General features: G+C 36.2%; 1 protein-coding gene across 28 annotated transcripts in view; it reads right to left on the bottom strand.

Annotated features, from left to right (window-relative positions):
• The window catches only part of EMSY (EMSY transcriptional repressor, BRCA2 interacting), a 110,429-nt gene that overhangs the window by 92,489 nt on the left and 1,249 nt on the right, over positions 1 to 16,691 (bottom strand). For 9 of the 28 annotated variants that reach the window (XM_055282990.2, XM_063641328.1, XM_063641337.1 and 6 more), the window contains exons 2-6: positions 16,007 to 16,115; positions 9,732 to 9,831; positions 8,262 to 8,336; positions 3,294 to 3,469; positions 1,566 to 1,718 (exon numbers count right to left, since the gene is read on the bottom strand). In XM_055282990.2, coding sequence (XP_055138965.1) covers positions 1,566 to 1,718; positions 3,294 to 3,469; positions 8,262 to 8,336; positions 9,732 to 9,831; positions 16,007 to 16,076 — 574 coding nt within the window. In that variant the 5' untranslated portion in view covers positions 16,077 to 16,115. Of the gene's footprint in view, positions 1 to 1,565; positions 1,719 to 3,293; positions 3,470 to 6,855; positions 6,898 to 8,261; positions 8,337 to 9,731; positions 9,832 to 16,006; positions 16,116 to 16,691 lie in introns of all 28 variants that reach the window. The other 19 variants (XM_055282988.2, XM_055282994.2, XM_055282998.2 and 16 more) reach the window with 5 other exon arrangements.

Raw genomic sequence — 16,691 nt, 5'->3', positions numbered from 1 at the left:
CAGGCGTGAGCCACTGAGCCCGGCTCCAGCCTAGTGTTTTAAAAATGATCAAAAAGTAGGTCTTTACAGTTATTTTAAAAGACCACCTTGGCTAAATCCACAGAAATCAGACACAAATTTAATTAATAGTCCTAGATTCTGCATTTTTTCTTTATGAACTAAAGCCTCAACTGTTTTTGTAGACTTTTTAAAAATCAAGTGAGAAACATGAAACATAGCAACTTAACATAGAAAATCTCTGCAGAGCAGACATAAACAATTATATAGCATGATTCATGAAATTAGTAATAAAATATAACCCCTACACCTTCAATTTTTTAACTCTTAAACAGGGCCGACAAAGACCTAGAATTGTTCCTGTCTAAAACAGCAAACTTTACCTCTAAGTTACAAAGAAATCAAGTTTATAACTATATTGAGAAAAATGAAAATCAAATATTAATCACCTCCAGTTGATAGGAAAAACAAAGCAAAAAATAAAATTTAAAAAGATTCTGGCTTCCTCAGTTTCTGTCTCTCACTTCCTCTCTCACCATGGGATCTCTCTGCATACACCTGCTCTCTTTCCACTTTCTGTCATGAGTTGAAGCAGCATAAGATCCTCACCCAAACTTGGACTTTCCAACCAGCAGAATCGTGAGCCAAATCAACCACTTTTCTTTTTTTTTGAGACAGAGTCTTGCTCTGTCGCCCAGGGTGGAGTGCAGTGGCGCAAGCTCAGCTCACTGCAACCTCTGCCTCCCGGGTTCAAGCAATTTTCCTGTCTCAGCCTCCCGAGTAGCTGGGACTATAGGCATGTGTCACCACGCCCAGCTAATTTGTTGTTGTTGTTGTATTTTTAGTAGAGATGGGGTTTCGCCAGGTTGGCCAGGCTGGTCTTAAACTCCTGACCTCAGATGATTCACCGCCTCGGCCTCCCAAAGTGCTAGGATTACAGGCGTGAGCCACCGTGCCTGGCCCCTTTTCTTTATAAATTAAAAAATATATATATAAAGCAACATTGTCTTAACAGAAATTAAAAGCAAAAAAATGAAAAAAAAATGAACAGGACACCAAACTGTTTCATAGGGTAGAATCAAGGAATTAAAAACTACAAACAAAAGAAACTTCAAAAATTACAGTCAATTAGAAATAAACATAGGCTCTCTAGAATGTTTCACTGAATATAACAGCTGGATAATACATTATATAAAATAATCTAAGAAAATACTACAACGATTATAGGAGAAATATTGAATAAATTACATAAGCACATTCCTTCAGTTTCTATTCACAACATTTCTATTTCATGACAATCAAAAAAGTGAATTCTTAAGGATAGCACAGTTCAAAGGCAGATTACCCACAGAGAACGAAAATGAAGTCACTTCTCAAACCCCAGAACTGACTAAAAAAGCAATATATACCTAGTCATATGTAAAGAAAGGAATCCTTTAAAATCTTCAAAAACTAACCTACTAACAGCTAGTGGACCAATGATTTAATCCAGGAAGGCAGGTCTAATCAGAGCCTAGACTGCAGCATTTAGCCAAGACGGCCCTGATAACACTGAGAGTATCACTTACTTTTGACATAAACAGTACTTCCACTTGGCAAGACAACTACATTGGAGGCAGGACTGGCAGGTCTTGGAGACTTAACCGTTGCTATGCTGCCACTTGGAACAGGGGTAGAGGTTGGGGTTGACGTGGTACTTGTGTAGGAATAGCAAACCACTACTGAAGGAACGATAAAAAAGTTTCCTGTTAACTTTCACCAAAACTGTCCAGGCATACAAAAAAATTATTTTTATTGCAGGCCAATTTTAACATTTTCATGTGATCAGAAGTCAGAGGCCAGTACTAGGTATTAGGTCCACAGATTAAAAGGCATTAATAACCTTTCCTAAAAATTATCACTTAAATAGATTTTTCCCAAGTATTTAACAGCTTGTCTACAGGTGACATTGCCGACGGAGAAAAACACAGTTACAAAGAAATAAAGTTTAAAATTATACTGAGAAAAAATGAAAATAATTTTCACTCATGGCAGGAGTCGGACAACAGGCACTTACTTGTATTCCCTTTTAATACTAATAGCAGCACCAATGATATGGGTGGATAATTTTCCCCTAACCTTAGCAATTTCCAATGTGGCCACTAGGGAACAATCAAGGTAACGTTCTTTTCTATAAATCAACTCACTAGTCATTGCCATCCAAGCAGCACAACTCAACTAAAATAATAACAACATCATATTTCAACCTATCATTCAACGAAGGGATACAGCTAAACAACAGTAAGAATAGGTTATAGGCACCATTTATTGAGTACCGCACACTAAATCCTTTCCATACATCTTCACTAATTCTCACAATATCGCATTCTCATTTTAAAGATGAGGAACCCAAGGCTCACAGAAGCTCAAACTTGCTGGAGGTCATACAGCTAGGAAATGACAAATTAAGATTCAAACATGGATTTGACTAGTGGAAACTCTATATTCTTTCCACTCTACCTGAGAGCCAGTAGATGGAAGAACTCGATGGAGGCCAAGTTTATACACTGTCTTCCTCCAAATATACCTTTTCTCACCCTAAAACAGAGCCTGTCATGCATAAAAAGAGTGTCTTACTCTGTTCCATGGCCATTGCTAGGTGAGCAAAGACAATTCCCCAGAGTAACCTGACAAATGCATTGTTTTTAGGGTCATTGTCATGCAACAACAAACTAAATTACTTGAGACAATCCAAATATGCTCTCTCAAATTTAATATTACTCTTGGTGGCCTCTAGAGAATTGGAGGATTTTTAAAGCATGTGTCAATTACTAGATAAATAATGATAAGAAAACCCTTCTGCCAGGGAATGGACTCAGCACATTCATTAACCAGAACAAAGAAATAGCATATATCACTGATTCCAGAAAATGGAAACAGCTTTATTTTCTAAAGCTATCAGTTCAGAATCATTTTTTAGTAGCTAAATGACTTCTGTTACCTTATTTATTTTCTAATGTCATCCATTAAGGCCTTCTATTCATTTTTAACAAGACACACTGATATCAAAAATCCATTCCAAGGTTTTTGCAATTTTGATGATTAACGTAATTCACACCTTTGACAAAAGGGAGACCTAAATTTTGTCTAAGACTAAAAACCTGGCAGTCTAATTTCAGAATTAGAGTTTCCTACTATGTTTCATAACCTTTAAACGCTAGAATAAAAGCAGATGAAAAATAAGACAACTTTTCTTGAAATTTTCTTGAAGATTCTAAGAAAAGTAATCTCTAATACAGGCATATTTTTCTACTCACCTTCCTTGCTTCCTGTTTCTGCAGGCACTGGAAGAGATGCATTATGCTGGATAGCTGCATTAGCAACAGCATTAGCTGTTACAGTAAAGGCAGTTTGGGGAACAAGCCGGGGCATCAGTGGTACCAATCGACGACCTTCAATGGACCATTCTGAAGAGCTATTAGGTCCAGACATACTAAACAAAAAAGAAAGTGCTGCTACAAGGGTTTTCAATCACTAAAAACAAATCAAACATATATGCTCAAACATATATAACTTTTTACATTATAAAAAGTGCCCTGAGTGAATAGGAGAGGCTTTATTTTAAGCAAGCAAGATCAAAATTATGAATAATTATAATTCAAGGAATGTCACACACTTAGGTTCTTACACAGTTTATTCTATAATCTGAATCTTATCATGAACATAACTGAAACTACAAGAAATCTTACTATGCCTTCTAAATAAATATCGGCCTTGGTTTCATTAACTTAAATCTGCTATCACTAATGAAAACTAGTTATTTCAACCAATTTTTAGAACTTAATTTTATAATTAACACAAGAAAGTAAAAAGCACTTATAATTTTAAAAGTCAGATTTTCCTAATTAAGGATGGAATTCACTGAACCTTTTGAAAATTATCCAACTGCCTGCATGGCCAGAGGTTCTAAGGCTTTCAAACAAGAGAAACTGAGGCAGTAAACGAGGGAGCCTAAGTAGAAAAGAACAGAAGAGTGCTGTATATATAGCCGTATGTGTCACTGACAATATATTGTTATTATCCTTCCTGTTTAAAACAGACTAGATCTAACAACACTAGAAGAAACGCACCATTACTTCTATTTATTTATACCACCCTTCACTCTAAGAAGGAATTGAGACAATTGAACTCTCTCTCTAAGCAAACACCACTCTCAGTTTCTCTACCCTAAATTCCTTGAGCAAATTTTATTCCAAGAATCCAACCAGAGGTTGGAATATCAAAAGGTAGTTGTATCACTTCTCTTAACTTGGCTCCATGAAAGACCCTGACTAATGATTAGTGCTGAAGTTTAAATTCACTCAGAAATAATCAATCTCTTCACTAAATCAGAAATATTTCTGCATTTGAAACCACAGGTTCTTCAAACTAACTTACAGTTTAAGACTCTGTATGTCCACCCATTCTCAGATTTAGATAAGAGTATAAAAGCCCTTGTTAGTGGGCAGTGGAAAAATGGTAATGATAATAATGATAGTAATGATGATAGTTATCATTAAACACTTATGTAAAGGATTGTTCTAACCATATTACATGTATTAACTCTTCAATCCTATAAATTTGGTAGTATTATTACCTCCATTTTACAGATGAGAAAACTGAGTCAGAGACATCAAATAACTTGCCTAAGGTCACACAACTAATAAATGTCTCCTTCGACCAGCGTAATCATACCACTGAAATTATTTGACAGATAAGTAGAAAGTATAAAATTTTTCAAATGGGTTTTGCCTTTGATGTATACCAATTAGATACTGCTGCTGAATTACTATCAACTTTCATTGAATGGAATAAATCACTTTTACAATTTAAGGATTTAAGTTCAGCTCAGAAAGGAATTTCTACGAGCCGATGAATCCAGTTGGGTTACTATGGAAAATGTGTAAATTCCTTTATGGTTTAACACAGTCCTACCTAAGACCAAGGAAAGGGGAATTCCTAAAACTTCAGTAACACTCACAAATTTGTTATTATATAATCCCCAAGTTGATGCTACTTTTGAAACAAAGAATGGTACAAACAAGAAAGAGATAGAAAAGCTAATTGTTAGAGGAAAAAATTCTAAAAGCTATTCAGCACATTCCTGGCTTACTTTTATTTTGCTATCAGTTTATTATATCACTAATAAGCTTGCTTGGTGAGAGTTTACCACACAAATTAAGTGACATCTACACTTACCTGGTGCATTGTTTAAGTAGTGGCAGAAATTATGGAAGATTAATAATTTGAAGAACATGAACATATGCTACTGAAAAGACAAAACTTGCAGTGCAAAAGACACAACTGCAACTTTTAGAAAGATCTATAAATCTTCCAAATTTCTACTCATGCAAACATGCTCAAATTTGAGTGAAAAATTAAGTATCATGTTAGAATTAGATCAGAAATTCCTATTTGCTTAGTAATGAAGATGTAAGTGTAAATATGCATTAGTTACACAAGTTATCTAAACTAGATTTTACAGACTAAACATCTTCCTGGAGGGCTTCACTGAGATACTTTAGTGTGAGTATAAGAATGTCTCTCTATTTATACTAAGTATGATAGGGGAAACCCTGCTCTAGTCCCTTTTCTGAGAAATCTAAGATTATACTAATGAAACTACCTTGGCCCACATATCCTTTGGTGTATAAGGCACCAGTAAGAAATCCTCATCCTCACACAGAAACTGACTCATTATCCTGTGAATGTCTGAGTGATGGGGAAAGGATTAGGTGAGCAGAAATTCCAGATAGACACTTTCTCCTGAATCTAGAGACAACATGGGCAAGAGTGGTCCAATTCAAAAATCCGAAGCTCCTTGACATCCAAGGCGTTAATACTGTAACATTCTGATATAATTAAAAACTGAATTAAGAGTATCAAACTACTTAATAAGTGGCCTGGTGCCAAACAATAAACATGTGTTATGTTTCAAGCCACAAGAAAGGCTTTTCTTAGATCACAGATATCCCACTCGTTTTGTTTCCCCCTCCTTTGTGCTCAATCTTCTCAACTTTCTCATCACCTTTCAACCACATTCCTTCAGGCCTAAACTCCTATTTTGAGTGGGGGGAGGGGAGGGGAGGGGAGGAGAAAGGGAATGCAGTCAGTTCAGGCGCATTCCTTTAGTTGTTTTTCTAGGCTTGGAGTATGAAGCTATAGATAATCTTTGGAACTAGGCTCTGTTGCTACTTCTGAGGGGAAGAGGGCAGAGGAGATGGAAAGAATGAGACCTATTCCTTCCTCACCAATCCCCACTCACTGACCCTTTGAGCTCAACAAGTAAATAAAACATCTGATCCAACTAAAACAATAATATATTAAAACAAGAATATAGAAAAACCTAAGAAGCTCAAAATTATACACTGTAAATTCTTCTCAAAAAAATGAAATTTATGTATTAAAGAAATCAGAAAGGAGAGAAAAAAGAGGAAACACAGGCAGATAAAAGCCAACTCTCAATTATCCATGCTAATGGAGAGAGGAGGGAAAGGGAGAGGTTAAATAGATTAAAGAAACTCATATATTACCCAAAAATATTTTGGCAAATACTTGTAAATTCTTCCACCAAACCTTTTCCAGGACAACTAACAAGTAGTAAAATGACTAATTAAAATTTTCACCTCCTCTCCCTTCCCACCCTCTGACTAGAGGTACTCCCAAGCAGCAAAATGGCTAAAGGGTGGGCAGTATTAGGAGGGGGAGGAGGGAAAGAGAAGGAAAGCAAGGGGCATGGTTAATTCATAAATGGAATAATGTGCCCCTGAATAATTGAGAGCTTCAATTTGGAAATAAATACAAGAAAAAGCCTGAAATAATAATAACCTATTTGCATACCTGTAACTTGGTCTTTCACCCAAATATAAGGATAAATTCATTCTTTAAAGGGGAAAAAAGGAAAAGGAGACTAAATAAATGTTATCCTTAAAGTATGAAACTGATGCATCAACTTACAACTAGTTGCCCCACAATACCGTTCCAATGCTTCTACAATACTAATTTGTTTCTAAGTGCCTCTAAATGCAAGCTAAGGTTTACTACTTTATTCTCTAGCACATAAATTTCCTATTACCAGTTCTCAAATTAGAATCTAAGCTCAGTTACCATTACTTCTAGAACACCCCAATTCAAAAGCTTAGAGCAAATTAAAGAAAGAACACATTGATTAATATTTAAGTGTTTCAACCATGTTAGCCTAGCAACTAGATTACTAAATGTCTCTAATGGAAAATTCTCAAATTTCTACAGTGCATACCTACCACTGAAGAATCTCAAAATTCCAGAATAAACAGCTCAACCTTCAAACTATGCTGTTGAAAAGGTAGCACCCCATTTTATGTTAACTAAAATGAGGGACAGTGAAGCACAAGATGAAGCTCTTTGGGGTCAATTCAAATATTGCCAATTGACTTAAATACAATGTTTAAGTTATCACACTATGGAAATGCACTGAATTTTTCCCTTTAGTTTTATTTAACATTAAAACACAAAAATAAAAAACAAATGAATTATACTATAACATATTTTATGAAATGTTTTATCATCTTGTATAAACATTTAAAGGCTAATTTCTGTTCCTTTGTATTCTTTAGGAGGCACTGTCTCCATACATATTCAATTAAGGCTTAATCCCTGCCCTCAATCCTCTACCACCCTCCACCCCTCCTCTTAAATAGTTATAATGATCAGAAAACAATTCGGTAAGAATCTTTAATCGTTTTATTTTTTTGGCTTTTTAAAAATAAATTAAGAGATGTTATATTCATATTTCTTAAAGACAGAACACAAATTTTACATTTTTTTCTGAATCTCAAAATACATGAAATAATGAGTCAGATATCAAAAAAGTTACAACGCCTATTTATAAGGTAATAACATATCAAATACCATTACAAAGAACCTCTAAAGGGCTTTCAATTTTAGGGGACACAATACTTTGTTTACTGAACTTGGCCTCAAGTAAGTGAATCATCTGCTAAATTGTGGTGATTTTTAGTTAGACAGAGATTACATTGTAACAGGATTTGACCTGAGTACTTAAAGCTTGCCTAACCAAATGCAAAAAAATATAACCAACTGAATAAACAGTTAATATCACTTTTACTGCTATGATCAGGATCCCTGAGTATAGAGATATTGTTACTTAAAAGACTCAGGAATCTGCTACACAATAGGAAGACTGTTTCAAAACTATGTTATACTATGTCATAAAAAAATCAGGGATGGTATGACTAATGGCTTACTTATGTGCAATTGTTGTTAACCGTTCATCGTTTACTGCTCTCCGAACTTCAGCACGGTGGCGTTCTGTTGAGATGCTATGAAGAAAAATAGCCATTATAGAACTCTGCCAAGCAGGCAGTTCTTTTCTATACTTTCATTAATGTTTAAGTCAACATTTTTGGGGGGAGAAGGGGGACAAGATTGCTTTGTGAAAAGATATAGACAGGAGTCTAATATATATCTTCAAAAGATATATATTAGAAAAGGATTAGAAAAGGATTCATACTAATTCTGTGTAACTGAAGAAATATTTAGTTGCAAATTAGAAATCATAGGAAGACAAATTCAGCCTGATATCAAGGTATTACTTCCAAATCTCAGAAATGTCAGACCATGGGTAAGATCAGCAGAGCTTCCTGCTATCTAAACATGCAAACAGATGCTGAATGGCTTCCTAATTGTGACTGCTAAGAAGAGGATTTTGTCACTTACAAGAAAGTTTTCTAAGGTCTTTTCTAAAGCTTAGGAGTCTATAATTTAATGTTCAATGAATATAATAAACAAATGGAGTGGCAAGATAATCTGTTTCCTGTGGCTATATGCTATACAACTTAGCAGGGTAATATTCCTTTATTATTCAATACTTTAGCTGCATATCTTCTACATTACATTATGTTACCAATTGTAAAAATGTGCTTATATTAATCCTGATTAAACACATGTAAAGTTAATAATAGTAAACAACTTTTTAAAAGGTTATACCCATTCCATTCATAAATATTCAATAAAATGAATACCACTCTTCAAATTGTATTCCATACTATTTAAGCTAAATCTCTAATATGGACCAAAACAGAATTTTAAGCTAAATCTCTAATATGGACCAAAACAGAATTAAGAGGCTACAAAACAGAATTTATGAGAAATATAAACAACAAACAAATACAAATTGTTAACTATGAAGACAGTAAGATTGAGAATTTGGCTTAATAACATCCCTATATTAATGTTAAGTAACAGGAAGAGCCTCTTCCATATTTTCACTTAAAAAAGACTATGTTTAAGGCTATGACCACATAATCACTGCCCATTTATGTAAATTAAGGCATCTTCCTCACATCACCTCTTCCCTCCAACAAATGCCACTCTAGATCATCATATCCAATTACTGCTCTTCTTTCCTTCATCTATGTCAAAAGCACCTCCCTTACCCAGGTGGGCCAAAAGTAAGATAAACTGCCTTCAAGTCTTTCTGAAGAGTTTGCACGCTCTTCATTCTGGATTATATTTTCATTCTGGATTACACAATAAGTGGTAAGTTATACAATTTTCTGTAACAGAGCACACAACTGGGATGGAGTCTCTTAGCACCAACAATTTGAACACCTCTGTTCAACTTAATTTGACAGTTACTTAATTTGAGAGTGATAAGTAATAAAATCCCTCAAAATGAAATTTCTAGAGTCTCACAAACATTTACAATAATTTACCTAAGAACTTTTGATAGTTCTCCAAGAAGATCTTTCTTTTCCTTGGTGAGATCCCCCTGTGCTCGAAGTGCACTGATAACTCCAGCATATGCCTCCAATTCTAGAAGAAGAAAATTATTTTATCAAGATAGGCCTTTAATATTTTAATACTATGGCTATGTATAGTGAAACTTCAGGGCAAAAAACCTAAAAATAATTAAATGCAAATATTGTTTTAAATTCCTTTCAAAAATTTTATCTAATAACATTAAAATGTGACTTTTATAATTTTATATTTTGTTTTTCATTGCCTCACAGAAGTCATGTATATAAAATGTTTAGGTAGAAAAATCTAACAGTAGATATTTTGTTTCACACATTGTCACTAAAAAACATATAACACAAATGATACTAACAACTGGGAATAGGCACCAAGTGATGTAACAAGGCTGAGAGGTTTTCAGCATTACTAAAAGGCATGTTCATTAATCAACTCTTAAAATAATTCCTTAGGCTTACCTAAGAATTCAAACTATATTCTACCTCCCTCCTGTGTAATTGAAAGTACTGTAAATAGTATGCAATGGAAAAAATATTGGAACAAAATATTCTGGCACCAGCACTGCCACTTATTAGTTGTGTGACATTCAGCGAGTCTTTTCTCATCTCTAAACCTGTTTCCTTACCTAGAAGGGACTTTGTAGGTACCCTCCAGAAGTAAGATCCTCTGGCATCTATAAAAACTATCATCAAAATGACTAATTGGGAAACATAAACATGAAATGCTCTTGCAGCAACTAGGACATAATATACTGAATCCTAATACTAGACATCTTCATTTCACTCTCTCCACAGAAATAACCATTAAGAAATAAAACTGTCGGGCCGGGCACAGTGGCTCATGCCTGTAATCCCAGCATTTTGGGAAGCCAAGGCGGGCAGATCACCTGAGGTCAGGAGTTCGAGACCAGACTGACCAACATGGAGAAACCCCATCTCTACTAAAAATACAAACTTAGCTGGGCATGGTGGTGGGCACCTGTCATCCTGGCTACTTGGGAAGCTGAGACAGAAGAATCGCTTGAACCCGGGAGGCACAGGTTGCAGTGAACCAAGGTGGCACCACTGCACTCCAGCCTGGGCTACAGAGAGAGTCCGTCTCAAAAAAAAAAAAAAAAAAAAAAAGAAAGAAAACTGTCAGTCTCCAGGACTGGTTAAAATATAAAACCAAAAGTCCCCAGTGGCCTCCAATGAACTATACATGCCTCTCAGTGTCGCCCTTGTATACTACCCTTGTGTAGTACCCTCCCACATTGACTCTAGTCTTGGCATATGACTTGCTTTGGCCAAGGGAACAACAGCAAACATGATGCAAACAGAAGCTTGCTAAGTACTTGCACACAGGGCGTTGCTCTTTAGGAACCAACTTTGAGATCACCAAGCTGTGAAGCCCAGAATGAAAAGCCACATGAAGAGAGAGTCCAGCTACCTCAGCTGAGCCTAGTCCCCATATAAGCTACCAATGAATACCTGAAAGGACTCAGACAAGGCCAAGAACCCACAGAAAGGCAAGAAATAATAAAACAGTTGTTGTTTTAAACCATTGACTATGAAACAGATATATCTGAGCAAACCAAGAATGGTGGGAAATAAATGTCCAAACTAGAGTTGTTTTCATAGTCAAGTTATTATGAGTATTTGCTATTTGCCAATACCTGACACACAAGAGAAACTCAAAAACTGTGAGCCAAATAATCAACAAGTGCCCACAGACTAAGTACTACACCAATAATAAACTAATAGTCTCATTCAGTTGATATTATTCACTGTTCTGTCAAAAATAAGCTTTATGTAGAAGACTGGGCTGGGCTGCCTACCTTAAATATTTTTACATTAAATAGAAATGTCTGGCCAGGTCCAGGAACAGTGGCTCACACCTGTAATCCCAGCACTTTGGGAGGCCAAGGTGGGCAGATTGCTTGAGTCCAAGAGTTCAAGACCAGTCTGGGCAACATGGCAAAACTTTGGCTGTACAAAAAAAATACAAAAAATTAGCTGGGTGTGGCGGTGCACACCTGTAGTCCCAGCCTCTCAGGAGGCTGACGTGGGAGGATCACTTGAGCCCAGGAAGTCAAGGATGCAGTGAGCTGTGATCATGCCACTGCACTCCAGCCTGGGCAACTGAGCGAGATCCTGTCCTAAAAAAAAAAAAAAAAAACCTGGCCAGGCACCACGGCTCACATCTGTAATCCCAGCTCTTTGGGAGGCCGAGGCAGGATTGCTTGAGTTCAGGAGTTCAAGACCAGCCTGGGCAACATGGCAAGACCCCATCCCTACAAAAAATTTAAAAATTAGCTGGGGGTGGTAGTGCACGCCTGTGGTCCCAGCTACTCAGGAGGCTGAAGTAGGAGGATCATTTGAGCCTGGGAGGTTGAGGATGTGGTGAGCCATGTTCATGCCACTGTATTTCAGCCTAGGTGACAGAGTAAGACCCTGTCTCAGAAAAAAAAAAAAAGGAATGTCTGGTCCAACCAAATGACCCTAAGTTTAACATCCTGCATGTTCAACCTGTGTTGGATACTATGTAGACATTTCAATGGGGTGGTCACTCTTGAAGCACAAAGCTCTGCTGCTCAGAGTAGTGAAGGAAATAACTTAGTTTCAGGAAACATATTTCAGCTTTTATCAGACCCAGAATAGACTCCAGAAAAAGCACTAGGGATAACCAAGAAGGCAGTATACCCTAAATGTTTATGCCCTCCCCCATTTATGAAATATTTTATTCAACAGATCAGTATTGAGTCCCATTATATATACCAAATGGTGCGCTAATCCTGCCCTCAGGGAGTTAAGTACAGAGGAGAAATACATCATCTAGTGTAGAAGCAGAAGCTTTAATCAGAAAGAGAATTGTGCACCAGGCAGGCAGGGGAAAAAAAAAAAAAAGCAAATGTACAAAAGAAATAGAGTAAAAGAACAGATAATGTTTCATATTATTCCAGTAACTTCCAGTAACAGTCAGTAACTATGTTTGAGAGTTTTACACTAAGAGCAGTAAAAATATGTCTGTACTTGGATAGTCCCTAACTCAAACCAAACTACTAATTGAACACTACTGCTACAAGGTATCATGGAGAATATTTCTAGGAACAAAATAAAATCCCTATCCTCAAGGTGATTAAAATCCAACAAGGCACCTAAGAAATATATCCAAATAACTATTTTAAAGATTTTAGTTCACACATGTAAGAGAATAGAGAACGGTAAAAATGGAAAAGTAGTTTGTGGCCAGACTGAGAAAAGCCTCTATTTCCAGTCTAAAATGTTTTTATTTGATACGACTCAGTAATTGATTGATTGTGGGAAGTAACGACAGAAGGCAGTCAGATTTTGCAGCATGCAAAATGTTCAGGAAAATGGCAATGCCATAAAAAGAAATGAAGAGGTCAAAGTGAGGGAATAGTTTGAGAAAAATGAAAAAGAAGTTCACACTTGTGACCTGTAGAATTTATGATGATCAAGACATTACTTCAGATAAAATAAAATTAACTAAAGAAATACGACAAATATTTCTGACATTTCAAGTCTAAGAAGTCATGTACAAAATCAAGAGATGGCAACCTCACACACAAAACTGGGACTCTGAACACAGTTACCACAGCTATAGGATCCACATCACTTTCTCCTCTTCACAAGAAATTCACTCATTGTAAAGAACCCTATTAGCTTCCCAACCTGCTTCACATTTGTTGATGTCCATTTTGATGGGTATCCTTAGATCCTCACATACCTCAAATTTAGTTGAATTTCTGGTATTATTTTTCATGCAATTCTATCGCAGTGTTAACATAAAAGTAGAATAAAATAACAAACACATATGAACATTCCAAAAACGAAAAGTTTGCCAAACCGTTTATATAAAGCCCTCAATTTGGTCCATTAAATAAGCCATTCAAATACACTATAGTCCATAAAGCCCCGTGTTGGGGCTACAGCTCAGGAATGATCACAAAAATAGGGAACGGGAGAGGCAAGACAGAGAGAAGGAAGCATTTATCTAGCACTGACACATTCAGTATATATAAAGAAATTCTCGGCCGGGCGCGGTGGCTCACGCCTGTAATCCCAGCACTTTGGGAGGCCGAGGCAGGCGGATCACGAGGTCAGGAAATCGAGACCATCCTGGCTAACACGGTGAAACCCCGTCTCTACTAAAAATACAAAAAATTAGCCGGGCAAGGTGGCGGGCGCCTGTAGTCCCAGCTACGCGGGAGGCTGAGGCAGGAGAATGGCGTGAACCCCGGGGGGCGGAGCCTGCAGTGAGCCGAGATCGCGCCACTGCACTCCAGCCTGGGTGAAAGAGGGAGACTCCGTCTGAAAAAAAAAAAAAAAAAAAAAAGAAATTCTCTATCCCAATTTCTTTATATGTATGTAAAATCTAAGTATTTAACATCTTATATTAAAATGATTTATAACTATTTTTTAAAGGATACAGCTAATTTTTAAAAACTGTATGTACCTTTTCTAAACTTTGGACCTAGAGTTAGCATTTGAAGACAATTCAAAGGTTTCATTGTTATGATAATAAGCCAACGGGTGGGGAGGAAGTCTTTGGCAAATCACTATCAAAGCTCACCTCCCAAAGTGAGGGGTCAATGAAGATGATATTACCATACAAGATGACTGTTTTCTTTCATATAGAAGCACTCTGCAGCAACATTACCCACACAGCTCTGACTAAAATTAGGAATAAATTTAGACTTAGAGGTTACCATTTTTATATTTAAACATAATCTCTCAATTCAAAGGCCCCCAAGCCCAGAAACCCCAATCTACTGTCTTTGTGGTATGTTCTGCAATTTCAGCTATTAAATAAATATGAGTTCAACTTTATAATCGGCAACTAACAAGTTATATTAATTGTATGTAAGTGTGTAGAAAACTATCTTCAGATTAGCATTAAAAGTTTGGATATAAGGTTTAAAAAAAAAAAAAAAGATTGACATCCCCCACACTCTCTTCAAAAATAACTCTCTTAGACTTGCTTTAAAAGATGCTGTTAAAAAGTGATTTGAAATCCTCATAGTGGCCTTGGGTGGAATAAAAAGGACAGGCAGGGCCAGAGCAGCTATGATTCTATCTGATTTACAAAGAAAAATTCCCAACAAAGATTTACTATGATGGGCCCTTTATGTATACTGTTAACACACGTAACAAACTAATGAGGCAGACAGTGTTCTCCTTTTTTTTTTTTTTAACAAATCTATCAACAAATTTAGGAAGAATAAATAACTTGTCCTTGGTTACATGGGTCATTCGTAATAATACCAAGACCCCAGGTCTGTCTAAATTCAAGACCTATACTTTTCCTTTAAAATCACTGATATCTAAATAATGCATATCTACTGCCAAAACATTTAATCTTCTTTTTCAAATTATTTTTTCAATTATTTCATTTATTGTGCTAGCCAGAGACTACAGTGGTAAATAAGACACAAGGTCCTCATAGTCTAAGGCAGCATTTCTCAACCAAAGATCCTCATTTGAACCACAGAACACAAAATGATTTGAGTAATAACTCTTTTCTCAATTTTCCCAAGGAAAGTAGTAACTAATAGCATTCTAGATGCACAGGGCGAATTTACATACAATGGATACCTTAGCATTAGGGTTTAATTCTTTCCCTCAATGCTGGTTGAGAAAGGCTGCTGTAAGGGAAAAGAAGCACTAAATAATAAATTACAAGCATAAAATGTGTTTTATTACTGATAGTAAAATATAATTTGAAAAAGTGAGCATAGCTTACATCAACTTAGAATTCAGAAATAGTATGTAATTGACACATATAATCATGAAGGTTAAGAGTATGTTAAACTGAGACTGAAAGCATACTCCCTGGTTCAAATACTGACTCCATGTCTATCACCATTACCTTGGCTTCTAAGCTTCATCTGTAAAATGGAGACAAAACAAACAAACAAAAAACACCTACCTTTTAGGCTTTCAAAGGACAAAGCTAATTCTTAAAATATTTAAATTAGATGTTATATAAAAAAGACTCAGAATAGCCAAGTAGCCCTCAATAAATCTTAGCTACTAGTATTATTACAATTCACACACCTACTATTTACAAAGCACTATGTTAGGCACTGAGGGAAACAACGAGTAAGATGGGAACTGTATCTCCAAAGAATTTCTGATGTAGCGTGAGATATGACATCCATGCAAACAGCTATGACCTAGGCAGAAAGGGAAAAAAGGTATCATAGAGAGGTAAAAAACAATGAACGTCATACCCAATTTTCGAAGAATCCTTTTGCATTCATCCCTGCTGAGATCCAAAAGGGTTGGCCACACAACAGGCATTGCTGCTTCTGTTTGGTAGCCCCAAAGAGCTTGTCCTCCCTACGAGAACAACAACAACAACAAAAAAGTCAAATTATCAAAGTACCAAAGTACATTCAAGGGGCCACTCACCTGGAGATCCAGCCACAGGCTAAGAAGTAAACCAAAAAGATATTACTATTTTACAATCCTTTCTCACCACCACACTTTCCAACTTTTGACAAATCAAGAATTAAGTCATTTGAACTATCACAGTGGAACGAACACAGACTTTAGAGCCGGACACCTCTAGGTTTCTAGTCCCAACTTTTCAACTTACTGGTTGAGCCTAAGCTTTACACATCTATAAAACAGAGGTAATACCACTCAGTTTGTTATGCGTATTAAAGAACACTATATGTAAAGTTCTTTCATAGTGGCTGGCATTTCATGTAATAAACAGGTGGTACTACCAACCTTGGGCAAGTTGACTCCTGTCAGCTTTCTCATTTATGAATTACATGAGATAAAATTTGTAAAGCTCCTAGCAAGTCAAAGAAACTTAATAAATAACTCTCCTCGTGCTCGCTTCGGCAACACATATACTAAAATTGGAACGATATATATATATATATATATCCTGTCTCAAGTCTTAAT

Source organism: Symphalangus syndactylus, chromosome 6, assembly GCF_028878055.3.
Source record: "Symphalangus syndactylus isolate Jambi chromosome 6, NHGRI_mSymSyn1-v2.1_pri, whole genome shotgun sequence".
NCBI lineage: Eukaryota > Metazoa > Chordata > Mammalia > Primates > Hylobatidae > Symphalangus > Symphalangus syndactylus.
The sequence above is the reverse complement of the archived record's forward strand: the minus strand, read 5'-3'. Positions and strand labels throughout refer to the sequence as shown.